At 58.7% G+C, this 27,538-nt stretch overlaps 3 protein-coding genes across 9 annotated transcripts; 1 reads left to right on the forward strand and 2 right to left on the reverse strand.

The window, feature by feature from the left end:
• Window positions 1-9,560: 9,560 nt before the first annotated feature.
• Window positions 9,561-13,870, reverse strand: RFNG (RFNG O-fucosylpeptide 3-beta-N-acetylglucosaminyltransferase). 2 transcript variants are annotated; one of them, XM_082678139.1, is made up of 8 exons: window positions 13,560-13,870; window positions 12,857-12,905; window positions 12,186-12,288; window positions 11,900-12,053; window positions 11,510-11,598; window positions 11,255-11,420; window positions 10,595-10,680; window positions 9,561-10,398 (listed from the first exon to the last, which is right to left on the reverse strand). In XM_082678139.1, exons 1-8 carry the CDS (start codon window positions 13,839-13,841, stop codon window positions 10,374-10,376), a joined length of 954 nt encoding a protein of 317 aa, XP_082534265.1. In that variant the 5' UTR covers window positions 13,842-13,870; the 3' UTR covers window positions 9,561-10,373. The 2 variants fall into 2 exon arrangements, with proteins under 2 accessions (XP_082534265.1, XP_082534264.1); XM_082678138.1 differs by having other exon boundaries at window positions 9,561-10,521.
• Window positions 12,994-19,129, forward strand: GPS1 (G protein pathway suppressor 1). Of its 6 annotated transcripts, XM_082678094.1 has the most exons (15): window positions 12,994-13,008; window positions 14,193-14,393; window positions 14,891-14,983; window positions 15,488-15,669; window positions 16,108-16,272; window positions 16,396-16,531; window positions 16,634-16,711; window positions 16,894-16,951; window positions 17,388-17,473; window positions 17,691-17,785; window positions 17,894-17,999; window positions 18,080-18,160; window positions 18,244-18,381; window positions 18,452-18,586; window positions 18,669-19,129. In XM_082678094.1, exons 2-15 carry the CDS (start codon window positions 14,241-14,243, stop codon window positions 18,741-18,743), a joined length of 1,581 nt encoding a protein of 526 aa, XP_082534220.1. In that variant the 5' UTR covers window positions 12,994-13,008; window positions 14,193-14,240; the 3' UTR covers window positions 18,744-19,129. The 6 variants fall into 6 exon arrangements, with proteins under 6 accessions (XP_082534220.1, XP_082534222.1, XP_082534219.1 ...); XM_082678096.1 differs by lacking the exons at window positions 12,994-13,008; window positions 14,193-14,393 and adding an exon at window positions 13,105-13,197 and having other exon boundaries at window positions 16,891-16,951; window positions 18,669-19,125; XM_082678093.1 differs by lacking the exons at window positions 12,994-13,008; window positions 14,193-14,393 and adding an exon at window positions 13,935-14,013 and having other exon boundaries at window positions 16,891-16,951; window positions 18,669-19,125.
• Window positions 19,130-19,405: 276 nt separating this feature from the next.
• Window positions 19,406-26,511, reverse strand: DUS1L (dihydrouridine synthase 1 like). The gene is made up of 14 exons (XM_082678115.1): window positions 26,279-26,511; window positions 25,171-25,417; window positions 24,593-24,701; window positions 24,028-24,078; window positions 23,501-23,613; window positions 22,864-22,946; window positions 22,555-22,658; window positions 22,204-22,348; window positions 21,488-21,584; window positions 21,320-21,408; window positions 20,725-20,870; window positions 20,200-20,237; window positions 19,868-19,943; window positions 19,406-19,767 (listed from the first exon to the last, which is right to left on the reverse strand). Exons 2-14 carry the CDS (start codon window positions 25,405-25,407, stop codon window positions 19,628-19,630), a joined length of 1,428 nt encoding a protein of 475 aa, XP_082534241.1. The 5' UTR covers window positions 25,408-25,417; window positions 26,279-26,511; the 3' UTR covers window positions 19,406-19,627.
• Between the last annotated feature and the right edge of the window lie 1,027 nt (window positions 26,512-27,538).

Genomic DNA, 27,538 nt, shown 5'->3' on the forward strand with positions numbered 1-27,538 from the left:
TCGTCCGGCCGGCACAGTGAAGAGGACCCTGGACATCAGCAGGTTCATTCTTTTTTAATTTTTTTGGCACGTTCACTCTTGACGCTGGACTGACCCAGTAGCCAGGCTGAGCTGTGTCTTTATCACTGTGCTTAGGGTCCTCTTGCAGGACAGCCATGCTAAGGAGGGGACAGAACCCTGGCACTCCCTGGAGCTGGCCACACGGGCCGGATCTCGGGGGAGGGTGGCTAATGGCACGTTGGCCGTGGTGAGGGCCCCTAGGTCGGCTGCCGCTCCCTGGTCTCGGGGAGGCTCCTGGGGATCCTGCTGGGCCAGAGTCACACCAGGTGCTGAGAGCTGGGCCCAGTCCTGCGGCCTTTGAAGTCACCATAGGTGGGGGCTGGAGAAATACTCGCCCTCCTGGAGAGAAGCCAAGGGCCATCTCAAGGACATAGTTTGTTTTCTTCTGGGCAATGATGGGATTGAAAGGACCTGAGACCTTCTGGCTCCCACTTTCCTGGACACTGTGCTGGTCTTTCTGGCTCTCAGGACAGTCCTTGCGTGGCCAGCAGCTGGCAAGGACCAAGGTGCCAAGCTGACTGTGCAGGAAGCAGAGCACTCCAGGTCAGATCCCAGCCCCAGGCCTCTGTGCTCCGCGCAGGGAGTGGAATCCAGGGCTCAGGCCACCCCAGGAGCCCAGCTGGGGGCCCTTTGCCTCCAGGAGTGTCTGTGGGCTCATCGCCAGGCTTTTCCTGCCACAAGCAACCCCTGTGGGCGTTCAAGCCCACAGATGCCACAGAGAAAGCGCTTCCTGCAGGCCTCCTTTGAGGACCTCAGGCCAGCACTTGCGGTCACCTCCAACGAGGCGGACTGTCACCATCAGACCACGGCCTTTCTGGTCCTTCCCACGTCGGCTTGGTGGCTCTTTTCTTCCCCCGCAGGGGTGAGTCCCTCCTGTGCTGTCGGGGCTGAGCGTCTCAGAGGGGACAGGGACATGCAGGGAGGGGGCCCCACAGCGTAGGCACAGGGTGGAGGGGCCGTGCCTGGCACTGGCCAAGGAGGCAGGATCGGGGGGGATCCCTCACTGCTGAGTCTCAGTGTTTCTCAGGACGTCCCACCCCCCACCCCCTGCTGTCTCCTGAAAACCCCAGCCCTGCTCTGGGGCTCTACCCTCCGGGAAGCTCCTACCTCAGTACCAGGGTTTTGGAGAAGGTAAGAGGGAGGCTTGAGTGCCAGGGTTCTTGGGCCAGGAGGCCCACTCCCCAGAGGCTCCTGGGTTCCTGGGATCCACAGAAGCTTCTCTGGTGGGAAAGGGTCTGAGGTCCCTGCCCCAGTATAATGGGATTATAGCCTGAGCAATAGAGTGTGGACTGGGAGAGGCCCTGCTCTCCCAAGAGACGTGCCAAGAGACTAAGCCCTTCCTGGTAGGGAAGCGCTCCCGGGAGAGGAGAGCGCCAGAAGTAAGGTGATAGCCTGGGAAAAGCTGCCGGGCCATTCTGAGGAGCAGGCCTGAGTGGCCGAGGATGCAGAGCTAGGGAGGGGGCATCGAGCTCCCTGTGGGCAAGCTGCCTTCCCGTGGCCCCCACCCCACCGTGGGGCACAGAGGCCCCATACTCTTCTGGAGTCAGCAGTTCACGGAAGAGTTGACCCCCGCCTGGAGGCACAGGGCCCCAAGTACTGTGAATCTGGAGCTGAGGACCCTGCAATCCCGTCCAGGAGAACTTTCTGGGGTGAGGAGGGGTTTCTCATACTGCAGGTCAGATCACTCAGTCCTCAGCAGTTCTGCCTGCTCCCTACACAGCCCGGCCTCTCCCAGCCACTTGGAAAGGATGAGCCCTTCCTCCAGGTGATGGTGTCCCTGGGGAGTGGCCCAGCGCAGATGCATATCTGCCTTCCTAGGCCCCACCAGACCCTCCCACCAGCTAGTGCCTCCTCAGGACCTGCTGTAACTTGCCGCTCAGAGCAGAGGAACAAGACAGAAAGACTGAGGTGTACAACACACTGTCCTCTCCATAAACCAAAATTATGCACGCAGACATTTGCTTCCAGTGGTAATGTTGTAACTGGTACCCACACTAGCCCTCCTGCTGTCAATAACCATGAATCTTGACAACGGAGGCCCCGTTATTGTTTTCAGGAAACGGATAACAAGCAGCACAAGACTTCTGTCTCCGGAGGGTGGGACCCCTGAGATGAGACCCACAGATGGACCTCACCTCCTCCGAGGGGTGGAGGCTGGAGTCCAAGCAGATGCACGGTCCTGCCAAGCAGAGAAGGCCGATCGGGACTCGAGGAGTTGAAGGAGCTGAACTCTTCAGGGCACAGCAGCAGAGATGGCTGTGAGTCAATGGCTGAGGGCTGGGCTGTGTGTACACAGGGTGAGATGACCCAAGAGAGGTTCAGGGCACAACAGAGCTACCAGGAGTGAAGCAGTGCTGGAGGCCTGCAAGTGGTGGCCCCGCCAGAGTGGACGCAGCTCATTAATATCTAGTCCACTCCCTGGGCACCCAGCTGAGGCCTGCAGAGTCTGATCCTTACCAGTCAGGACCAGTAGAGGGAGACTTACTCCAGTCCTAATCCCCGAGACCTTGATAACGTGCACAGAGACAAGAGTCTGGAGGCCAAATCCCACTAAGTTAGAGGCCCTTGGGAAATGCCATAGGTTTTCCACAGATGACCTTAATGAAGCGCAGACGCAAGCCCAAACAGGTGCAGTGATTTCTCAGTAAATAAGCTGCCAGAACAAACAACACTTCGCGGAGAATAACGAAGTCCAGACTCTCTGTGGCATGTCATTCACAATGAAAATTGTCTAGACATGAAGAGAAACAGGAGAATGTTACTCAAAGTCAAGAAAAAAAAAGCAACCAATTAAAAAATTGTCTGGCTTTACCAAGCAAGACTTTGAAGTAGCTATTATAACTATATTCAAAGAATGAAAGGGGAAGCCACCTCAGGGGTAGGTGGAGACAGACCCCTAGCTCAGGTGGGAGGGAAGAAAGCTTTCGGCTCCAGTCAGAACCTGAGCTGCCAGCGGAGGCTCTGGTGCAGAGATGAGACACAGCATGTATAGCAGCCCTGTGCCCAGCACATATCAACGAAATTATTTGGAGGTGACAACTCTGGACGAGAGTTGGAACCCATCCCACATGGAGAACAGAGTCACCCTGATTCAACACCTTCCAGCCTGTCAAGCTTCCAAAGGCTCTCGTGCCCCGGCTGAGATTCAAAGTACAGGTGCTTCTCCCTCCTCCTCTTAAAAGACATAAGAATGATGGGACGTCCCTAGTGGCGCAGTGGTTAAGAATCCGCCTGCCAGTGCAGGGGACACGGGTTCGATCCCTGGTCCGGGAAGATCCCACATGCCGTGGAGCAACTAAGCCCGTGCACCACAACTACTGAGCCTGCGTGCCACAACTACTGAAGCCCGTGTGCCTAGAGCCTGTGCTCGGCAACAAAGAGAAGCCACAGCAATGAGAAGCCCGCGCACCGCAAGGAAGAGTAGCCCCTGCTCGCTGCAACTAGAGAGAGCCCGCGCAGCAATGAAGACCCAACACAGCCAAAAATAATAAATAAATTTATAAAAAAAGAATGATGACTTTCCCTTATAACTGTGTGCAGCACCCAGGAGCTGTAATAGGGAAGAGCCTTGTATTCTATGACAAGGTAATCACTAAAGGGATGTTGCCTATTAGTTTAAATTACACAGAATGGCCCATCTCTGGGAACCCTGCCTCCCAGGTAAAGAGCGTGAAGCTAAAATACCTTTGTTTAGCTGACATGAAATATCCCAACCAGGCCCACCTGTGAATGGCTGTAGGGAGGAAGAAATTAACACATCCCTTCCAGAGTCTGGCCAGAACCAGAACTTTCCCCCCTCCCCTTTTAGTATTAGAAGCCTGAATTCTACCTCGGGGAAGATGGTTCTTTGGGACACTAGTCCACTATCTTCTTGATCTGCTGGCTTTCTGAATAGTCGCTGTTCCTTTGCCCCAACACCTCGTCTCTCAAGTTATTGGCCTGCCGTGCAGTGAGCAGTCTGAGCTTGGACTCGGTAACAGAGCCGCCGTCTCAAGCTGAGGGGCCTTCCTTCCATATCGCCTCTACTTTTTATAGTCCTGTGTGGTCAGGACACTCAAGATGGCTGTCCTCTTGCTCTCTGTACATCCCCCGCAGGACCAGTGCCTGCTTCACTTACACCCTACTCACATGACTGACCTTTCTACGTACTTGCGCTAGGCCCCAGCTAGAGATCGTTCTTATCAAAGGGGTGGTGAGGGGCGTGCCCCTCTAATGGTTTCCCTGGTAACTAATGAGCCCACCTGATGTCAATTCCACCCCCCCCCCCCCACACCGGCCTGGGAGCGAAGGCTGCTGCCATGTCCTGCTTGCCGCCCCGCCGCACATGGTGGGGTGTTGTTCTAGGACGTTGTCTCGGACACTTAAGCTCCCCCACCCATTAAACCACTGATGTCTCTGCTGCTGACGCCGGGCTCTTTCTTTGATCTTGAAGCTGGGTAAGTACAGGCCTTGTAGGCCTGTGGGATGCAGCCCAACACCTCTTTTATTTCATTTTTCTTCCCCTAACTACTCCTTCCAAAAACGATTTGTACTTGTGGACTTTGCTTCACATTCCATATGAGTTAGGAGTGCTTCTAGCTGCAAACAAGGTGATTAACACTGGCTGAAATGTTTCTCTCGTAATAACAAATGCATGATGAGAACGTGGCACCAGCAACATCAGAGACCCAGGATCTTTCCCTCTGTCCACTTAGTGAGACGGAGCAGGACCCTGAGGGCCCTGCTGAGTACAAATCCTTTCCCTGTCCCCTGTTTCTTTTTGTAGGAAATAGGTTTCCTTCAGCCTCCTTGGCCTTCCCAGAGTTCTAAAGGGCAGATTCAAAGAGTTGCTAATCAGGGAAGGGAGGGGATGCAGAAACAAAGGAGGAGCAGTCACGAAACAATAGTGCAGCCTTGGGGCAGGGTCCTGGCTCCTCCTCAAGGAATAGAGGTAACAATATCTTTGAGCTCTTCTGCAGGAGCTAAGGCCCCCACCGAGTTAGAGGATTGTAACCTCAGGCTGAGCCAAGATCCTAGAACACCGCCCTGCTACCTCACCACCAAACAATCAGAAGTAAGTCACACCCTGCAGCCTTCACCCCAAATTTCACCTATTAAAATCTTCTCCCGGAAAACCATCGGGGAGTTCAGGTTTTTTTGAGCATGAACTACCCTTTCTTGTTCTCCTTGCTTGGCCCTGCAATCAACCTTTCTCTGCTCCAATCTCCGATGTTTCGGTACGTTTGGCCTCACTCATCGGGCACATGAATTTGCATTCAGTAACATCGATGCCACAGCGCTCTTTACCTGTTCCAGCTTCCCTGGCTGTTATGGTGGCCATGTGACTTCTTCAAGCCAGTGACATATGGGAAATTAACATCCCTACTGGACTCAGATGGTGTGTATCTAGTATGCATTCATCCCGCTTTCTCCTCCATTTCACCTGGACGATCCAAGGATGCTGGGCCCCAGGGATATAAGCAGCCTGAGTTCCTGACTCACCACCCATGCAGGTCACAGTGTGATGTGAACAAATACGCTTCCAGGGCTTAGTGGTTTCTGCAGCACAGCCTAGCGCATCCTGACATACATTCTCCAGGTTGGCTTCTTTTTTTTTTTTAAATATAAAAAATTAATTAGTAAACTAATTCTGGCATCATTTGTTGAAAAGACTTTTCCCCCTTGAATTGCTCTGGTGACACTGTTGGGAACTCTATGATAGTAGAAGCGTGTATCTGTGGCTGGGCTCTGCTGTGTGTCCCACGGATCCATCTGTTGGTCCCAGTGCCAGCATCACAGTCTCCATACTGTAGTTTTGTGAAATGAAAGTCATATTTTTATGGCAAGACAAGAGATATTCAAACAAAAAATCTTCTCTGCTCTTTGACCTCCCTTCTCCCCTCACTGTGCATTGTGTATCTGCATTAGGCATCAGGCAAACCTACCCCATCAGCAGGAATACCTGCTCAACTGTAAAGACCAACATTCTCCCATCATCAACAAGACAACTCCTTAAGGGATAGCATTTTTTTAATGTTTTCTAAAATTAATTTAATTTATTTTTGGCTGTGTTGGGTCTTTGTTGCCACACGTGGGCTTTCTCTAGTTGTGACGAGTGGGGGCTACTATTCGTTGCAATGTGCGGGCTTCTCATTGCAGTGGCTTCTCTTGTTGCAGAGCACGGACTCTAGGTGCGTGGGCTTCAGTAGTTGTGGTTTACGAGCTTTAGAGTGCAGGTTCAGTAGTTGTGGCTCACGGGCTTAGTTGCTCCGCGGCACATGGGATCTTCCCAAACCAGGGCTCAAACCCGTGTCCCCTGCACTGGCAGGCGGATTCTTAACCACTGTGCCACCAGGGAAGCCCAGGGATAGCATTTCTTCCTGATCTTGTATGGGGTCACGTGACCCACCAGGATGACACTTAGATCTGGATCATGTAAATTGTCTATAATACGTCATTTGATGTACAGCCTTCTGTCTTAAAACTTACATAACTGTGCCTTGACTTCTAATGGGTGGAACAGTTCTCAGAGCTTTCTGAGATGCTCTTCCTGGGTTATAATCCTCAAATTTGGTTCAAATAAAAATTTGCATTTCTTTCTTAGATCGACAGATTTTTAATTTTTTTTAATATTAAAAAAATTTTTGGCTGCCTTGGGCCTTCGTTGCTGCACACGGGCTTTCTCTAGTTGTGGTGAGCAGGGACTACTCTTTGCTGTGATGTGGGGGGGCTTCTCCTTGCACTGGCTTCTCTTGCTGCGGAGCAGGGGCTCTAGGAGCATGGGCTTCAGTAGTTGTGGCACGAAGGCTCAGTGGTTGTGGCTCTTGGGCTCTAGAGTGCAGGCTCAGTAGTTACGGCGCACGGGCTTGGTTGCTCCATGGCATGTGGGATCTCCCTGGACCAGGGCTCAAACCCGTGTCCCCTGCACTGGCAGGCGGGTTCTTAACCACTGCGCCACCAGGGAAGTCCCTACAGATTAATTTTCCGGCACTTCATAGTAGGTCTTGAAGTCAGGCTGTGTAAGTCCTTCAACTTTGTTCTTTTTCAAGGTTGCTTTTCGTTTGTTTGGTTTTGCGGTACGTGGGCCTCTCACTGTTGTGGCCTCTCCCGTTGCAGAGCAACAGGCTCGGGACACGCAGGCTCAGCGGCCATGGCTCACGGGCGTAGCCGTTCCACGTCATGTGGGATCTTCCCGGACCGGGGCACGTACCTGTGTCCCCTGCATTGGCAGGCGGACTCTCAACCACTGCGCCACCAGGGAAGCCCCAAGGTTGCTTTTTATATTCTATGTGTTTAGCATTTCCATATAAAGTTTAGATTCAGCTGGTCAGTTTTTTTGGTAATGTGTTTGCTGATTTTGGTACCAGAGTAATGCTGGCCTCATAAAACGAATTGGAAAATGTCCTCATCTATTTTCTGGAAGACTGTGTGTGTAAGATTGATGTTATTCCTTCCCTACATGTTTGATAGAATTCACCAATGAAACCGTCTGATCCTGGAGATTTCTTTATGGGAATGTTTTTGTTCAATTCAAATTATGTAATAAATATAGGGCTATTTCAATTTTTAATTTCATCTTGGCTACTTTTTAAATAACATCTTTATTGAGACATCACTCACACATCAAAAAGTGTACAGTTTTGAAGTGTATAATTCACTAGTTTTTTTTTTTTTTATTACATTCACAGAATTGTGTAACCATCACCATAATCTAATTCAGAGTGAAGTTAATTCCCACTGGGTTTCTTGCTTTACTCTGCACTGCCCCCTACTGTTTCCATGTTCTCGGAGTCTCTGGGGCCAAGCCTCACCTAGTTAAGCCTCAGCTGGGGATGGGCACGTCTGGCAACTCAATTTTTTTCACCGTTGTTTGCGTGTCTGAGAATGACCAGGAAAGTAGGTGTCGATTTTGGGGTTACAAATAAGTTTTATCATGTGGGTGAATTTGGAAACACAGAGTCTGAAAATAACGAGGATTGACTTTTCATCCCCTCAAAGTAAGCCCATACCCATCAGTGGTTATGCCCCATACACCCCAACTCTCCCCAGCCCTGGGGAGCTGGTCCATTTTGCAGGTCACCATTCCTCTGGGCTTGCTCAGTGCCTGGCATGCAATTACATGGGATGGACTGATGCTGAGTAAATAGTTGTCCAAAAAAATGTTAGATGGAGGTGCTTCCCTGGTGGTGCAGTGGTTGAGAGTCCGCCTGTCAATGCAGGGGACACGGGTTCGTGCCCCGGTCTGGGAGGATCCCACATGCCGCGGAGCGGCTGGGCCCGTGAGCCATGGCCACTGAGCCTGCACGTTCGGAACCTGTGCTCCTCAACGGGAGAGGCCACAACAGTGAGAGGCCCACGTACTGCAAAAAAAAAAAAAAAAAAAAAAGTTAGATGGAGGGCCAAGTACACACAATTTAATTTTGAACCTTAATTAACAAAATTTTAACTTTGATTATACATCTATTATGTCTACTATACGACATATTTTGTTATTTGTAAAATAACAAAAAGTGGGAAGAGAAAAAAACATTTTTATCAATTTTTGCACTTTTCAGGGACAATTACATAAACATTTTGGTGTGTTTCCTTCCAGGCTTTTTTCTCTCTGAACAATAAATGGACCGCCCACTTGGGCAGATCATGCAGCCTCAGGGTGCTAGCTAGTCCCACCTCCCCTTAGAGGGTGCTGGAGGGCTGGGGGTGACTATTTCTCTGCACCTGGTGAGGGAGGAGTCTGTGCCTCCGAGGTGGTCGAGCCTGGAGATCCAGACCTGACGCGGCTCCAGCTGGGGGAGGGGCAATTTGGTCCAACTGATGCTGTCCTGGGTCTGTGCTGTGTGGATGCCCCAATGGGCTGCGGTCTGGGAGGCTCAGTGTGTGTCTAGGTCTCGGGGGCTGTTACACATTCACATCTGGGAATGTGAGGGGAGGTGACTGCTGAGCATGGACAGTTCCCAGTGACCTGCCATAACCCCCTCTCCAAGGGACCTCGGTCTGACCACTCAGCCCATGCTGACTCCAACCTGCTTACTGGGTATTACTGGCCTGCCCTACACACACACACACCTGCCCACACGTACACAGCCACACACGTTCGTATCCACATGCATACGTTTACACAGCAACTCCCACATACACGCACGCACACATGTGCTCACCCATGCACATACACACGTACACGTCTGTGCATGCACGCACACACGCTACTTCCACAGTGTGCTGAAAAAGCAAGCATGACACTCAGGCGGTCTGCCTCCTGGGGCAAGTTCTGTCATGTTTCCATCATTCCCTGCAGGCCCCCCCGCCCCCCGTCACATACTCTTCAACTCACACTGAAGAGCCCAGTGGGCAGCTTAAGGCTTGGCTGCACTGGCAGTGCGGTAAGGAACGCAGATCTGCCTGGCGTGGAGCTGGTCTGGGGCAGAGCCTTCAGGGGGAGGAGCTGGATGCTGTGTGGCCCTAGCCGGAGCTGAGCTGCCAGGTGCCACTGGTTAATTAAGACAATGACAGAGTAACAATCAAGGCTTTATTCACTCGTTGCAATAGCAGAGCGAGAGACCAGAAGGCAAGCGCTGGCTCCCCTTGTTCTGTTTCCTCCTCCCATGGAAAGGCACCGTCAAGGTCAAGGTGGGTCAGCTGGTGGGATGGGGATGCCTCACTGCAGAGAGGGCCTCACACAAAAGGCTCCTGCTGTTTCATGGACTTGGGGCCCAGGGTGGAGGAAGGGAGGACCAGTACTGAGCAATGAGTCAGAGTGGAGAAAAGTTCAAGTTCCCTCAGTAAGAACCCCTTGGCCGATGGCCCCCAAGAAGGTGGCCGCTGAATGGAGATGCCCTGGCTAGCAGTAAGCTGTGCCCAAGAGCATAGCCAGCCAGAGGGCCTGCATCCTTGAGTGCGGCTCCCCTCGGGAACAGAGAGGCCCTGTCTGGGCTCCAAAGCCTGGTGTGGGGAGGGCGGCTTCTCAAGAGAACAGAGGGTGAAGCATCTGTAGTCACCTTTGCTAAGCTGCAGCATCTCACACACAACCCTGGCCTGGAGTCCCCTCTCCAACAGGTGAGGGGAGCAGGACGGAGCCCTGGGAGTCAGATGTCAGCCCCCTCCCAGGTCCCCGGACCCTAGGGTGAGACCCTTCCTGTGAGAGCTGGGGCTGGGCCCCTGGGCAGGCACACAGCGCTGTCCTCCTCTCCCACAGTGCCAGGTCACCCGGGCCTGCCCGGGGCTGTGGGGAGGCCTCCAAGCCAGCTGGAGTATTTGCTGGGCGCCTTATCTCCCTGGATGAGACCGTGACCGTGGCCGCCTGGAGCCCAGGAGGGAACAGCACTGTTCTTGCTCCCTCAGGCAGGCGTCGTCCACTTGCACCTGGGGCAGAGCCAGAGGCATATTTGGGTCGACGTCGAGGTTCACCGAGAGGCGACGTCACTCTGCTTCTGCTCAGGACACCAGTCCGTGTCCGGGTAAAGAAGGCAGTGGACGGACTTAAACCTGGGAGGGAAGTGGGAGTCAGGCTGCAAGACGGGTGGCCTGGCCCCAGCACTCCTCCCCACTGCCGGCTCACCGCGTGGGGTCCTGCTGCAGGCTGAAGCCTCCGGCCACGTTCACCACATTATGTGGGTTCTCAGGACCCCCGTAGCTCAAGGTGACCTGGGAGAGAGGAGGAGGGAGAGTCACTCTCCGGGCCAGTGCCTCCCACCCCATCCTTCACAGGAGATACCACTCGGCCTCCTGGTTTCCTAGCGCCCCCCACTCAGCGCTCTCAGGGCAGGCTCAGGAAGAGCACTGAAGACTGATGGGGGCTGAGAGGCGTGGCCAGCACAGAAGACACCTCAGGGAGGTGGCTGGTGCATGTGTAGGGGCGAGAGGTCCCCAACCCCCTGCCCAAAGCTGATTCCCCCTCCCTGGGCCAGGTCTGTGACTCCTGTCACACCTGAACCACTGCCCATGGCCCGGGTGCCCTGGGCCCACCCACCTGGGAAGGCGCAGCAGCTGTTCTTTACAAAAGAGCCCCTGTATGAGCCTGGGAGCCCCGTACAGTCAGGACCCTGGGCCACAGCAGCCAGGGTCCAGGGTCCACGGCAAAGTTGCCGCAGCGCTGGAACCTACCCCCGCCCTGAGCCCTTGTTCAGCCGGGAGCCCATCTGGGTGCTGGGGAGCCAGGTGGGGGCAGGGGCCCGAGGCAGGGACACCTGCGGAGGCAGCAGGGGCCCAGCGCGCCTACCTGCTGGAGCAGGGTGTCGGGCGGCAGCCTCTGCAGGCTCTCCAGGTGGGAGTGGAACAGCGAGCTGTGCAACAGGCGGGCGCCCAGCAGCCCCTCCACAATGTAGCCCACCGTGCAGTCGTCCGGCAGCCGCACCCGCTCGGCTGTGCTCATGAAACTGCCCAGGCTGGGGAGCGGAGCGGGGACAGGTCAGTGCCTCCCCAGCCCTGGGCAGCTCCATCTGCGGCAGCCAGCGCCTGCCTGGCCTTCACTCACCTGGCCCATGGGCTCATCTTGAGTGCAAGGCCTCTGCTCAAGCAGAACCCGGCCCCTCCGGTAGCAAACCAGAACTTGACCGTGGTTACCTGAAGGGAAGGGAGCCACCGATCAGGTCTCTTCACCCCAACTCTTCGTCTGGGCACTCCAAGGGTCGTCCCCAAGCTGCTCCTTAATGACTCCCTGGTCAATTGGCAGAAGCTTCCCAGGGCACAAGGACACCGGGGCTTCCACAGCCCAGTTGCCTGTGGTCCCAGCCCCTCCCGCAGCCCCACCTCACTTACCCCAGTTCCTGAAACACTGCATCTGGGTGGATCGGGCACCTGTCCCAGCCCTTCCCTGCTAGGGTCTCCATGTTCTCAGCGGCCCCTCCCCGGCCCCAGCACTCACGGTTCCACCTCCTTGGACCCTCTCGGTAGCCTCGATGGGGTGGTCCAGGCTGGGCCGCCCCAGGTAGACGTCTTGGCTGGGTGAGAAGGTGGACAGCAGCTGCAGCAGGCCTTCGGGGTTTACGTAGTTGTCATCGTCCACATGGCAGAACCACCTGGGAACGTGCAGTCTCTAGAGTGAGCCGGGCCCAGGGGGTGGGGGTGGGGGAGCCCCTGGCCCAGGTGGGCGCCCGGACTCTCACTCAGCCCTGGGGTCTCCAGGGGGCATGGGCGTGGCCACCACATACTTGCGTCCAGACTCAATGAACTTGTCATATTCCACTGACATCTTGCAGCACAGAGCCTGGCGTGTGTGCACGGCTGAGCAGTTGGTGTTGACGACATGGCTGCCTGCCCATTGGAGAGATGGAAGCATGAGGGCTGGGGTGAGGCCTGCTGCCAGCCCACCCCACTGAAGTCGGGCAAAATGCGGCTAGCTGGTCGGCACAGGGCCTGTCCTGTTCAAGGTCCGGAAGTCGGACCCAATCACAGCTCTGTCTTGACCTCCTTCAGCTGATCCTGTTGCTGCCCTCCGAGGTCTGGGCAGATGACGACCACTTGGAATCTCATGGGAGAAAACCCACCAGGAAATAGGACTGGGGTGGGACCACACTGCTCTGGGCAGGACTGGAAAGGATGGTTCCCTGCTGGCCCATCTTCAGGGGACATGACTCCAGCCAGAGGCACTGGGAAGTCAGCCAGTGGCTGAGGGAGGCAGAGCATGGCTGGTAGGGTGGGGCCCTGGACTCCAGGCTCTGTTTTCTACCAGCTGTGTAGCCTTGGGCAAGTGCCTTAACACCCCCACCCCCCACCCCGGGCCTTTGTACACAGCAGGGGTCCATGTGGCACTGAACCAAGGGATAGCTGAGAAGGAGGCCCTCAGACACGCCAGCAGGGCTGGGCTGGGGAGGGCACTCACCTTCCTGGAGCTGTAACTCAGGGTCATCCCCGTCGGTAAAGATGAACGTCTATAGAGAAATAACCTGTGAGGTTTCAAGAGGCACCTCCCAGGGACTCTGGGTCTGGCAGGGCCTTGGCCCTGTGAGCAAGGATGAAGCTGGAGAGGCAAGGGTGGGCTTGGAAGGGATGGGGTCCAGGAGAAGGGAGGGCGGTGTCCCAGTGACAGCCTGCTAGTACTCTCAGCATCCCCAGTGCTGCTGGGGCCAGGCTTGCTCTTGCTGGAGGAGTTTCTGTGGCCTCAGTCCAGTGTCAGCTGGGAAAACCCACCCAAGCCTGGAGCCCGAGAACGGACAGGAAAGGGTGGGCACTGAGGGTCCTGGGTCTCTGTATACTCAGGCCTGCGGCCTGACTGCCATGCTAGGGACACAGCGGTGGGTAAGGGGTCCTGGGGTGGTTATCCTGGGTGGGGTCCAGGGCGGGGTTGCCAGTTTGGGGATGAGGGCGCGGGGTCCCAAGGCAAGGATGCCGGGGTAGGAGTCCCGGGTGGAGGATCCCGGCGGTGGAGGTCCTGAGGGCGGATTCCGGGGGGCGGCTGTGCCGGGACTAGGGATGGGGGAGGTCCCGGGCCCGGGGTCCCAAGGTCAGGAATCCGGGGAGCTGGGATCTCGGGGCATGGGAGGGTGCCGGGGCCGGGGTCCGCGGGGTCTCGGGACGGGGCCCACCTGCCGTCGGGCCCGGGAGATCCAGGTGCGCAGCAGCAGACCCAGGCGCGGCCCGTGGTTCTTCCGGGTGGTCTTGACCGCGATGAAGACGTCGTCGGGCCGCAGGCGGGGGGCGGTGGCGGGACGGGCAGGGGGAGCGTGTGGGCCGGGGCCGGGGGCCGGGGCCCGGGTCGGGGCCGGCGCGGGCGCGCGGGGTAGCGGCAGTGGCAGCAGCAGCAGCGCGGCCAGGGCCGCGGCCAGCGCGAGGCAGGCCCGGCACAGCGCCCCCCGCGCGCGGCTCATGCGGCCGCGGGACCCGCGGTCACCGCCCGGCCAGGAGCGCCGCGGCCCCTTTAAGAGCCGCCCCGCCCATGCCACGACCCGGAAGCGGCGGCTGCGCTGCCCCGGAAGTGAACGGCGCGCCGCGGCGGGGTGGGCGAAGATGCCGCTGCCGGTTCAGGTGTTTAACTTGCAGGTAACGAGCCGCGGCCGGCGGCCCCCCCGCGCTCCCGCCGCTGGGCCTGAGCGGGGCCGGCCGTGCGCAACCCCCCGCGCGGCGTTCTCCCTGCGCCCGGGCTCCGGCCGCAGCGTCCCGCCCGTCGGCCCCGGCAGCCCGGCAGGCCCGGCGCGCTAACGCTCTCTCTCCTTCAGCAGCCAGCCAGCTCTGTGTCAGGGTCGGGGGGTGCAGAGAGTCAGGACAGAATGCGGGGTGGCCCGGCCCCCCGCGCGGCCGCGTCGTCAGTGGCAGATGTGCACTGCGCCCCTCCCAGCGGTAGGTCAGAGCTCTTCCTGCCGGGCACGGCCGGGGACTTCAGCCTGAGCGCCAGCCTGTCGGCCTGTACGCTGCTTTATGAGGTACCTTCCAGGATAGGGGCCGGGACCAGCCCGCACGCCCGCCGGGCCGCGCAGGGCGCCCGGGCGCCCCCCTCCCGCCTCCCGGTCCATCGGCGGTACTCGCCCGGCGCTGCGGCTCCGGCTGCTCAGCCGCGCCTGGGTCGAGGCCGCCCGTGTTTTCCCTATGGCTCGGAGGAGGCTGCGTCAGGACGGTGGCTGGGAGCACGTAGGGACCCTCTGGGGTCCCTGGGTAGTGGTCTTTCGGCTCTGGTTCCCGCCCCACAGATGGGCCATCACGATCGGGCAGAGCGTTCTGCTCTTGAGCCAACGGTCTTGCTAGGAGCCCCCTCCCTGATGTGGCGGCGCTGGACTTGGCGGGCAGTGGGGAGGGGCTCGGGGGACAGGATCCCACCCACCCGGGAGATGGAGGGCAGAGCTGAGCTGGGACACAGTGAGGGTCACTCGCCCTCCCTGGGCGTCCCCTGCTCGAGGTGCCAAGGTGCTGGCCCGTGTTGCAGGGAGCCGTGGAGCCTATGCAGATTGACGTGGACCCCCAGGAGGACCCGCAGAACGCGCCCGATGTCAACTACGTTGTGGAGAACCCCACCCTGGTACGGAGCCTGGCGGGCACTCCTGGAGCGTCGGGGACTGCATGGGGGTGTCAGTCCTGCTGGGAGGTCCAGGCCAGGCTCCCCACTTCCACCGCATCTTTTTGTGACTCAGAAACTTTTAGGGTTTCTAGTTGGGCACTTATAATGGGTTGCTAGTCGTTTCCAGACCCTGCACCTGCTTCTCCCCCACACGGAGGAGCCCTGTGTGCCAGGCCCCCCTGCAGGTCGAGTCTCACTGCGAGGGCAGGTCTTCCTTGGGACCCAGCCTGGGAAGCACTGTCTCCTCACTGCTCAGCTTGGTGACTGGCTGCCCACGTGGCTCTGGCCGTTCACCCCCCAGGGCAGAGATTGACTCCAGAGGGCCTTGCACTGGCCCATCCCGAGTGGCCTTTCGTCAGCCCCTGGACAGTGGTTTATTTGGTGCCCACATGCCACTACTCCTGACTCACTGGCTGGGGTTTGAGGTCTAGGGTCCCAGCTTGCACAATCCACCCCCGCCCCCAGGATCTGGAGCAGTACGCGGCCAGCTACAGTGGCCTGATGCGCATCGAACGACTGCAGTTCATTGCTGACCACTGCCCCCCGCTGCGGGTGGAGGCCCTGAAGATGGCCCTGTCCTTCGTGCAGAGGACCTTCAACGTGGACATGTACGAGGAGATCCACCGCAAGCTCCTGGAGGCTGCCAGGTGAGGCCAGGGCTCAATGAGGTGGGGCAGGGGTTGCGTGTGCTATATGGCCAGCCTGGGCAAGGGCCTTCCCTATGCTCCTGCAGTGCCTGGCCCCATGACACAGTGATCTGGCTTTCTTGTTGAAAAGCCAGGAGGGGCAGAAACGACCCAACGGGCTAGACTCTCACTCTCCTCGCTGAGAATTCAGGCTCCCTCCACATTTGCATGCATGTGCAGTTCCAACACTGAGCAGAGCCTGTGGAGACTGCAACGTGCTTTTTGCTTCTCAGCACGGCTGTGTGACTTATTTCTCGCTGGGCTCTCCCGCCAGGCTGCGGGCTCCTGCTGTCACAACTGCCCCTGTGCCAACTGGGCGCCCTCCCAGTGGGGATGAGGGCCAATGGGAGGCAGCTGCCCCCCTGCACACGGGCCCCTAATGGCCAGGTCCTCCCTCAGGGAGCTGCAGAATGCACCGGACGCCATCCCTGAGAGTGGTGTGGAGCCCCCACCCTTGGACACAGCCTGGGTGGAGGCCACGCGGAAGAAGGCCTTGCTGAAGCTGGAGAAGCTAGACACAGATCTGAAGAACTACAAGGGCAATTCTATCAAGGAGAGCATCAGGTGTGCCCAGGGGGCTGGGGGGCAGGCTCCATCAGAGGGAGCATCAGGTGCACCCTTGGGATGGGGGGGTTGGGCAGCCAGGCCCATGGACTGACCGGTGTCCACTTGCGGCCGGACCCACAGGCGTGGCCATGATGACCTGGGTGACCACTATCTGGACTGTGGCGACCTTAGCAACGCCCTCAAGTGTTACTCCCGGGCCCGGGACTACTGCACCAGCGCCAAGCACGTCATTAACATGTGCCTCAACGTCATCAAGGTGGGCCCTGGGGTGGGTGGCATGGGAGGGGGGCATAGGGCAGCAATGCCCGTGGACCAAGAGGGGGCGCCCCAGGCTGAGTGCATTCCACCTGCCCACCAGGTCAGCGTCTACTTGCAGAATTGGTCTCACGTGCTGAGCTATGTCAGCAAGGCCGAGTCCACCCCGGAAATTGCCGAGGTAATGATGGCTCTGTGCCCCTTGGAACTTGCCCTAGGATCCCTGACCACTCCTGGCCCTGGTGGGCCTTGTCCTCCTGGAGTCTGCCTCTGTTGCTCTTAGGCTGGGGCCGGGTGCCTGGGGGTTGATGAAGGTATGGAGGGCGGGGGGTTGCTCACATGTGCGACCTTCTCCTGCAGCAGCGTGGGGAGCGGGACACCCAGACTCAGGCCATCCTCACCAAGCTCAAGTGTGCAGCAGGTGAGGGCCCTGGGGCACAGGGGCAGGAGGGCAGCCCGGGTGACCTCATCCCAGCCAGGGAAACCCACAAGCCCCACACCTGTGCTGTACCTGACACCTACCCGGCTCAGGTCCCCCTTGGAGGCTAGGGAGTGGTGAGCAGTGGTTGGGAGTAGAGGCAGTGCCTTCTGACAGGGCTGCCATGGCTGGTTACCCCTGCTCCCACCCCTAGCCTGTCAGCTCAACAGCTCGGGTGCCCTTTGCAGTAGGAGTAGCAGCTGCTCAGCCTCCCTGGGCGCCTGGTTCACGGAGCGTGCTGCCGGTGCTCACTGGCGAGGTTACTTCTCACTTGCCAGCGTTTCTGCCCCAGGTGCGCGCCCGTTGATGGCCCCACAGGGCCCTGGCCGCTTCCTCTGGATGCCAGGCTTCATCCTTTTTCCCCCTGCCCCCGCTCCAGGCCTGGCTGAGTTGGCCGCACGCAAGTACAAGCAGGCTGCCAAGTGCTTCCTGCTGGCTTCCTTCGATCACTGCGACTTCCCCGAGGTGAGGGGCGTGAGGGTCTCTGGGGAGGAGAACTTCACTGGGGCTTGGGAAGCAGGGTGAGGGCTCGAGAGTTGGGCTCTCTGTTGGGCGGTCACCCCCATGGGGTTCTAGGCATTCTGAGTGGGTGGTGGGTGAGGTAGGGTGGACCCAGCCCAGACTTCTGTACTGACTGCCAGTGACTCCAGGACTCTGACCTATCTCCCTTCCTGCTCCTCAGCTGCTCTCCCCCAGCAACGTGGCCGTGTACGGTGGCCTGTGCGCCTTGGCCACCTTTGACCGGCAGGAGCTGCAGCGCAATGTCATCTCCAGCAGGTGGGTGGAAGGTGGGGTACTGGGCACTGCAGCCCTGCTCCTGCGCCCCCAGCCACCTTCAGGCGGGTGGGCAGGCAGGGCCGGCTCTGAGGAGTCTGGCATCTGCAGCTCCTTCAAGTTGTTCTTGGAGCTGGAACCACAGGTTCGGGACATTATCTTCAAATTCTATGAGTCCAAGTATGCCTCGTGCCTGAAGATGCTGGACGAGATGAAGGTGAGGGGCCTGGCCTGGCTTGGAGGTGGGCGGGTGCGGAAGGCCTCGGGCAGCTGTCCCTAACTGGCTCTCCTCGCCAGGACAACCTGCTCCTAGACATGTACCTGGCCCCCCACGTCAGGACCCTGTACACACAGATTCGCAACCGGGCCCTCATCCAGGTAAACGCAGGGGCAGAAGCTGAGGCCAAGGCAGGGTGCTATGGATGTGTCTCTGGGTAGCTCACGTTCCCTTTGCTCTGCAGTATTTCAGCCCCTACGTGTCAGCTGACATGCGCAAGATGGCCACGGCCTTCAACACCACAGTGGCGGCGCTGGAGGATGAGCTGACGCAGCTCATCCTGGAGGGGCTCATCAATGCCCGTATCGACTCCCACAGCAAGGTGGGCAGCCTCAGGGCTGTGGGGTGTGGGAGGGAGACCCTGGGCCCCACTGAGCCCTGCACCTCCACAGATCCTATATGCCCGGGACGTGGATCAGCGCAGCACCACCTTCGAGAAGTCCCTGCTGATGGGCAAGGAGTTCCAGCGCCGTGCCAAAGCCATGATCCTGAGGGCAGCCGTGCTACGCAACCAGATCCATGTCAAGGTGCGGGCAGGGGGGCCCTGGGGTTGGGGGGATGGGATGGGCACACGCGCCCCTCTGGGCTAAGTGGCTGTCTCCACTGCAGTCCCCTCCCCGGGAAGGGAGCCAAGGGGAGCTGACGCCAGCCAACAGCCAGTCCCGGATGAGCACCAACATGTGAGGGCACCCTCGGCCTCCAGGACGGTCGGCACACCTTCCGCCCTGCCCCACCCCCCACCCTCGGACTCCTGGGCCTCGCATCTGCTCCAGCAGCACTTCCAGAGGTGTTGCCTGTGGCCCACTTGTAGGGGCCTGGCTGCTGGCTGACGCTAGCCCTCAGCCCCCTGCCTGGGCTTCCATGTGCCCAGATTCTTGTGCCCCCCTTCCCCCTTGCTGCACCCTGTGCTGGGGGTGCTGGGGAGGAGATGGGCTTTCCTGGAAGGAGCGGCCTGCTGGACTCAAGCACATGGCGCCTGGGGCCCCACCCGGCAGCACTGTCTCCCAGCCTCTACGTTGTGTCATTTGGGGTTGTAGCATTGTTGAATCTTAGTCCATTAAAGGGCAGCCTGAGAACAGCCCCTTGCACCACTCCTTCCTGTCTCCGTGGGGCCCCCTGGCCCAGTCCCCACCTCCTTGGGCTCCCCTTTCTCACATTCCACTTGGCTTTGCAGGGCTGAGGCCAGTGCATGGCCCTCCTTTTAGCAGGTCCCATGGTTAGGAAGATGATGGCAGGCGGCGCCTTGCTCATTCCCCTGTTGTGAAGGCCCTGTTGACCCCGACGACACTCAGGTCTTAAAGAACCTGAGTGGGAACGTCGTGTCTTTGAAATGATTTATTGTTCATCTTGAACACACGTGGGCTGTGAGGACGGGGCAGGTCCAGCCTGGGAGCCTGCTCCCTGGTGCAGCATCTCTGGGCCCCCAGCGTGGGCTGAAGGGAAGACCAGCTTGTCCTTCCGTGTGAAGTAGCAGGAGGTTCCCTGAGTAAAGGAGTTTCCTTAAGTGGGACGTTTCAAGGCTTCAGCAGCGGGCCTGGGGGGGTGGCACATGGGGCTGCAGCTGCCCTTCAGGCCAGGGCACTGCCCATGACCTCCGGGAAGCCACCTGGTTCTCCAGGCCTGGCCTGCTGTGGTTCCTGCAGCCGCGGCTGGGCCCCCTTCCAGGCCAGAGACTTCTCCAGTTTGGTTTTAAAAAGCAGTCCATGACCTGGCAGAGGGACAAGAGAGGGAAATGGGGCTCAGGAGGCTGAGGGTCCACTGCCCACTACAGTGGGGGCGGGCGCCTGGTGGCAGCTGGCGCACCTCACCTGGACAGTCAGCCGTCTCTTTGAAAGCTCGCTTCTTGCAGCAGCCCCGGCACAGGTTAAACACACATCTGTTGCCCTGGACATAGGAAAGTGTGTGAGCCTGGGGCTAATGCTCCTCCCCTGGCCGGGCTGCAGCCTGAGTGAGTGGGCCCCGAGCACAGGTGGGGCTCTCCTGAAGATAGGCAGAGCCCCTTACACGACAGAAGCCACCCACCTTGGGCTGTGCCCAGGCTGCCCCCAAAACAGACAGGGAGAGGACCTCTTGCGCAGGTCCCCACCCCTCCCGGGGCTGAGCTCTACCCTGGGCGGTGTGGCTAGAAGGACAGACTCACCTTTGGGTTTCCACACTGATCACACTTTGCATATTTTGCTGGGAAAAGAGCAAAAGGAGGTGCTGGTTGAACTAGGTGAGCCCACCCACCACAGCCATCTCCTACATGTGGCCCCTGGCAGGTATCACTGCTCCCTGCGGCTGGCCAGGCCAGGTGGCTTGCAGAGGGCAGAGGACGTAGTACTCACGATTGCGCCGGGAAACCTCATCCCATCTGCCCGAGGTGCACGGGCTCCATGCCCACCACCTCCCACTTGAAGGTCCTTCTCGGGAAAGCCGCCCCAGGCCCCACTCCCTTCCTCTCCAGCTGCCTCAGGGCAGCAGCTCAGGGACCGCAGCAGGCAGGGAGGCTGACTGGCTGTGGCCTCGTGGGACCCGCCAGTCTCCTTGGGGGCACATGGAAGGGTCACAGGGCCCTCCCTGGTGGACTCCCCATGGCTTAGGAAGCAGCAGAGCCACCTGACCCTGGGGGACCCGGGGCAGGGGCTGGCCACCTCCCAGGGCTCCAGTGGTGGGAGCATCTTACGCTTCAGCGAGGGGTCGAAGGTCTTATGGGGGTTCCTCAGTTTCTTCTTCTGCTTGTTCTTGGACAAGACGTCTGTACTGCCCTCCTCCTCCTCCAGGGCCCGCTTGCTACGGGCACCCCCGCTCTCCCTGCTCCCGTCCCTGGGCCTGAAAGGGAGAATCAGCGGGCGGAGCTGAGGGACACTCATGAGAGGCAGCCCGCCAGCTGCAGTCCCCGGGTGAGGATGTGTGCAACTCCGCTGAGGCCCCAGCAGCCGGCACAGAGGCTGGGACACCAGTGTCTGAGCCACTGAGTCCTGGGCGGGGCTGTGGCTACAGATGACAGCCTAGCCTCACCTCAGAAAAGCCAGAGGAAGCTAGGGAGGGTCAACCTCTTGACCCCAGGGCAAACCCACTCAGGATCAGAGGAGCTTAGAGAAGCATCTTATGAAAAAAGCCATTTAAAACCTAAACATAGGCTGACAAGGAAGAGGCCCCTGGCCCCTGAGGGATGAAGCACCCCAGCCAAGGGGGGCAGCAGGCAGAACAGCCCCCTCCTCCATGTAACCCTCTCGCACCCCCCCACCCCCCTGCCAGCCCACATGCGGGAGGCTCACCCTGGCCGGAAGTAGGGCTGGCAGATCCAGTGGAAGAAAGGCAAGCCGCCTGAAGGCTTCTCTCCCTCCTTCTGCCTGGATATATCCTCCTGCAAAAGCCCAGAGGGCCCTCGGTTAGAGGCCCAAGGCCCAAGCCTCTTTCCCACTACACATTAGCCCAGCACCTACCTGACACCGCAGCTTCAGCTCCTGGCTCACTGCGGCAATGCCCTCCAGGGTCTTCACTTTGGCGAGCTCCTCTCGAAGCTGCTGATGCACCTGCAGCCTGATGCAGACGCCCCATCACAGAGCCAACCCAGCACCCAGCTCCCAACCACCAACCCTGAGCCCTGGGCACAGAGGAGCACGGTCTTTCCTCCCACCCAACCTCACCATGTCACCGCGGCCCTCCCAGACTCGGTGGCAGGTGGTTTTGTAAATGTCTGTGGAGAGCTCGTCTTAAAAACCCCAATGCAGGGCTTCCCTGGTGGCACAGTGGTTAAGAATCCTGCCAATGCAGGGGACAAGGGTTTGAGCCCTGGCGTGGGAATATGCCACATGCCGCGGAGCAACTAAGCCCATACGCCACAACTACTGAGCCTGCGCTCTAGAGCCCGCGAGCCACAACTACTGAACCTGCGTGCCACAACTACTGAAGCCCGCGCGCCTAGAGCCTGTGCTCCGCAACGAGAAGCCACCACAATGAGAAGCCTGCGCACCTCAACAAAGCATAGCCCCCGCTCGCCGCAACTAGAGAAAGCCCACATGCAGCAATGAAGACCCATGCAGCCAAAAATAAATAAATAAAATAAATTTTAAAAAAAATTTAAGAAAAAAACAAACAAACCCCAATGTTCCAGGCAGGCCTCAGACCAGACAGCGTTTGCCCTGGGGGGGCAACTCACGTGTGGTGCCACAGCTTAAAGAGGTGGGCCCGGACGTAGGACAGAGGGCAGGGGTGCTGCCGCACGATGTCCAGGTACTCCTCGGCCAGCTCCCACACGGCAGGACTGCGGCCCTCGAACAGGGCAGGGTTGTGCAGGTTTCCCTCTGCAGGAGGAAGGCAATGCAAGGCTCAGGGGCCCCCGTGCCTCGCCACTGCAAGGGCAAGGCTGGCCCATCAGGCAGATGGAGACTTCAGGGATGACAGCGTGAAGCCTAAGGCTCTGCAGCTGGGCCAATGGTGCCATGATGCAAACAGGCCCCTCCAGCATCTGCCAGTGGTGGCCCAGCTGTGGGCAAGGGCACAGCCTCACCTGCACTCATGACCCCTTGCACCCCCGTGTCCTGGATGCAGCGTTCCACGTCCCGCAGGCACTGGATGTTCCCATTGGCAAACACGGGGATGGCCACTGCCTTCCTGTTGGGGAACAGGATGGGCAGATGCTCAGAAGGATGCTGTTTCCCCCCACAACCCTGGGGGGAGGGCCAGGCCCCCAAACTCCATCTTCCCACTGTGCTGTTCACCCCCAGGCCCAGCACCCCTCCTGGTGCCCAAAGGGCTGAGGGCCTTGCCTTGGGGCTGGGCTGTCTCCCTGCCCTGGGTTCACCCCGTGTCCACTCACCGCACAGCCTTGATGTGCTCCCAGGACGCGGTGCCCGACAAGGGCCCCTTCTGCTCCTTGGTGCGCCCGTGGACAGTCAGCAACTAGGACACAGCAGCACCTGGCTCGGCCCCACTCTCAACTGCGGCCCCCAAACCAACTCCAGGGGACCCTCTGCCTTCGGCTTTTAGGGTATCAACTTCCCATGCAGAGCAGAGGAAAGGCCGCCCTGTGCCTCGCTCACTCAGTGCTGCACTTGAGGCCAGCTGACACCCTGGGGGTGCTGCCTGGGGCTTGCACGTCAGAGCCAGCCTACTACGCCACCCAGGATGTGGAGGTGAGAGGCCCAGACCCTTTCAAGGGCCAGTCCTCTCTGTAGTGGCAGCACCCCCGCTGCCCAAGGCCAAAGGTGTGAGGGAGGAACAGGCACCAGCCTGACCCCAGGGCTGGTGGGGGGTGGGTGGGAAGAAGGTGGTTGAGGCCCAGCACCTCCCCCTGCACAATACTGGCCTCCTGGGCCCAAGCATGGGGCTCCCCTCCCCTCATCAGGCCTCACCTAAAGGTCACTGATTCCTGCCCACCCCAGAGGGTAAACCCTCAAGGGGCACTCCTGGAGGCGGGGGAACAGTGCAGGGCCCCGGGAGCCCATAGCCCTCACCTGGCAGCCAGCCTTTTCCAGCATCTGGGCGTACCTTACGGTCTTGTCAATCTCTGGGAAGACACGGATCTTGCATGTGACAGGGACAGAAAGTTTTTCGTGGGCTAGCAGAACTAGGGAAAGGCAGAGTCAGCTCCTGAGAGAGCTGTGGTGCCACCTTCAGGCAGGGTGTGGGGACCCATGGCTGAGCCCCCAAAGGAGCAAAGGCCCTGCAGACGCCCCGCGCTGGCTCCCTCTCGATGGCAGCTGAGAGCTGCACCTCTGACCCTAGGGCATTGGAGAGGCCAGGACTGGGTGGGCGAGGATGCCGCCCTCCAGCACCTACTATCTGGTTCGACGGGGGGACAGCAGGAGCGGGACAGGCGACTTCACAGCCACCTTCTACAGTGGAAAGGCGCGGGGGTTGCCACAGCCAACAGGACTCTGCCAGCCACTGTCCTCTCCTGAACCCTGCCAGGCTGTTTCAGGCCTGCCACCCAACCACAACGTGGCCCCAAGTCCCCGCAGGTAGTGTGTGGCCAACTCACTCATTCTTTGGAGGAGGTCCCACTCCTCCTGCAGGAAGGCGCCATAGTGACCTGCGAAGAACAAGCATGCCCTCTGCAACCCCCTCTCGAGTGACATGGGCCTCGAGCTGCCTGGCCAGGTTCTATTAGCCCGGCGGCCTGAGCTCAAGGGTGCTGAATGGAATGCCCACCCCACACGGTCTCTGACCAGCCAGCAACTCCTCAGGCACAGTGAGGGAGAAAGGCTGAAATGCCAGGGCAGCAGCCACTGGTCCCTCAGGCAGCACGAGGGCGTGGTGGGAACTTTTCAGCAAAACACATTTATCCAGAGGGAGCCCAACAACTTCCCAGGACGTGGTGAGCCCCTGACAGCCAGCTGAACCCTGTCCCCCGCCCTCAGTGCCTGAGAAGGGCCACTCTCCAGAAAGAGGAGCAAAGAAAGGGCCGGTGGCTGCCTGAGCTGCTGCCATCAGAGGCAGGGCCAGGCCCCTGGCCAGCTCAGCCACACACTGGGCACCTCTGGGCTTGGAGTCCACCCCAGCCAAAAGCTTGTGCAATGACACAGAACCCCAGAACAGGAACTCACCTCGCTTGGCTATCATCTGCGGGCAGCCCAAATTCAGGTCGATGGCATCGCAGTAGTCCTGAGCCAGGAGAGCTGCCTGGACAAACACCTCCGGGTCATTGGCACAGAACTGAAAGAGACATGAAAGTTACCATGAGCCCAAGCCAGTCCCACACGGGTTCATAGGTGACCAGTGGGGGTGTTGCCCGAGGGGATGACCACAGGATGGCATCCTATCTTAGATGTTTACAATTTAACCAAGCTGGGATGCGTTCCCATGCCACCACGAGACCGAGTTACGAGTTCACACAATTCTCCCAGTTGTAGCAGAAAGCCAGTATCACTGACTTTGTGAAGAGCAGAGCCATTCTCTCTAACTGTTCTGATAAAGAGGGAGCACTAGGGGTGATGCTGGGGAGGGGGCTGCGAATCTTCCATCGCACCCAGGTCGTCCGTTCACCAAAAGCCTGAGGCAGCTCCCAGGAAGAGGTCAATCTCTGGGAGAACTGGCCCACCCCCCCCACTCCGATCTCATGAAGCCTTTTCCGGAAAGGCCCAGGGAGAGGTGCTCGGCCAGCATTCTGGGCTGGGCTGCCCACCTGCACAATGAGAGGCCGGTCCTCGGGGCACACGTCGCAGTACAGGTTCTCCTTGCGGTAGTTGGCATCTCGAATGAAGACCTGGGCGTGCAGCATGGGTGTGTAGCACAGCTGGGCCCCGTGGCGGCGGCTCAGCAGCCTCCAGGCCAGCTCGCTTTGGTCCACCATGGGGGCCACCACGTGGCGGGCCCCCCCCAGGGTACAGCTCCAGAACTCGAAGCCCTGCAGCTTTGGCATCGTCTCCACACTGAGGGGTAAGACCAGGGGCTCAGCCGCGGCCAACGGAGCGCAGGTGTAGGAGCCGACCCTCCTCGAGGCCGCTCCAGTGCTGCCCGATGGTCACAAATGTGGACACTAAGGATGTCAGCTGGTGCAGGCCAGGAACTGAAGCCCCAGTGCCGGTTGCCTTCCAGTGGAAACCTTGGTCAGGTCACTCAACCTCTCTGAGCTTTAACCCCTTACTTCTTAGCGGGATTAAGATGTCTGCCTGGCAGGACTGGCGTGAAGAGTAAATGGAACAGTACATCCTGTCAGTGCCTAGCCCAGAGGAGGCTACCCTAAAAGGCAGCTACGACCCAGAAGACTCGGGGACCCCCACCAAAGCAGGACCATCCAGTGGCGACACTCCTGGAAGCCTGCAAAATGCCTGCCCTCCCTGCCCACCAAGGGGCCCAGGGCAGTCACCTGGACACTCTGTGCTCTCCTCTGGGTGCCAGGTTTATAAAAGCACTAAGAGTACTTTCCCCTCTGTCTTATCTTACCTATGCCCGGCCAGCCTTATAGGAGCCATCGTTCCCTACAGGGGCTTAACAGGTGGTAGCCGAGAAACGATTACAATCCGAAACACCGGAGAACGGACTATGAGGGAGGCTTACTTTCAGAGAACACTCACCTCCTGTACCTAGTTTGGGAATTATTAAGCATGGTCATCAGCTTAACAACTAACTAAGTGCCCAGCTGTGGGTTTGAGAATTTCGTAAATTGTTAAGTTACATGTAAAAATCACCTAGGTCGCCAGTGTGTTGCCCAGCGGGGCATCCTCCACCCCCACCCGAAGGAAGAGCCCCGGGAACCCGAGAACCGCGGGTCAAATCCGCAGGGAACCTACTTGGGCGGACCCGGGCCACCTGAGCGCCCGAGCCAGGCTGAGGCTCCTCCCGACGCAGCTACGCCCTTCGGAGCCGGGGGCGAGGCGGGGCGGCCTGGAGCTCCGGGGGTGAGGCCGGGGTCCCGCGGGGTGCGGCTCCTGTGCTCGCACCGCGTCCTGAGGCCGCCACACCTGGGTTGCCGCCGGACCGCAGCCGAGCTCAGAGCTCCGCCCTGGGTCCGCCGGAAGGTGCTCCGCCAGGGAGGTCCGGGCAGCCCGCGGTGCGGCGAGAAATGCGTCCCCGGGAAACCGCGCCCGGCGGCGGAGGGGCGGTACGCGGGGTCGGGGGTCGCAGGGCGGAGGTTGGCTCCGCCCGGCGCGGTGGGGCGGGTTCGCGGGGGGCGGGCCGGGCAGGGAGCGCCGAGAGTCACCCCTCGCTCGCGGCGGGTATCGCCCGGCTTGAGCTCCCGCCTTTCCCCGCAGAGGAGCTCGGAGCTAAAGTCCTCGCCTCGGCCCCGCGCGCGGAACCTCATAGAAACCTTCGAAGGATCGAAATCGCCGTTTTATCGCGGAAGGCAAACACTGCGCGAACTTCCTGCCCCCCATAGTGCGACGCTCGGCTGCCCAGACCCACAGAATTCTTCGTTTTAAACCCAAGACGTGCGAGTCACCTGCTTAGAAAATATGATCACAAACTTACCTCCTGCTTGTTCCCCTAAACACTCTCTTCTCTTTCCTAAAGAAACCGATTGGTCTTCTCTTTCCCCTCCCTCCCTTTCTCCTATTACCTTAGGTACAGAAACCCCTACCTCTGATTACTGCGTGCACGTCTTCTGTACCCGCCAGAGGGTGTGAATACACTTTGCTTTCTTCCTGTTCACCTGTCTTTTGTCAATTAATTTTCAGGACCTCCAAGCACAGTCCCAAAAGGGAAGAGGGAAAATTTTTCCTCTGGCAGAACCAAGTTTCATTGTATCATTTCATCCTTAAGTATTTCAACATACCCAAAGGACAGGAGTTTTTAGAGAAACAACCACAATATCATTAACACACCTGAAAAATAACAATTTCCTAATATCAAATATCCATCCTTGTGTGTCCAATATGGCAGCCAGCTGTCATATCTTGAGTGCTCGAATGTGACTGGTCTGAATTAAGACGTGCTGTAACAGTAAAAAGACACACCAGTTTTCAAAGATTTAGTGGGAAACAAAAAAAGTAAAAGAATTCATAATTTAAAGAATATTGATGACATGTTGAAATAATATTTTTATATTAGGT

Source organism: Grampus griseus, assembly GCF_964374135.1.
Source record: "Grampus griseus genome assembly, chromosome: 20".
Taxonomy (NCBI): domain Eukaryota; kingdom Metazoa; phylum Chordata; class Mammalia; order Artiodactyla; family Delphinidae; genus Grampus; species Grampus griseus.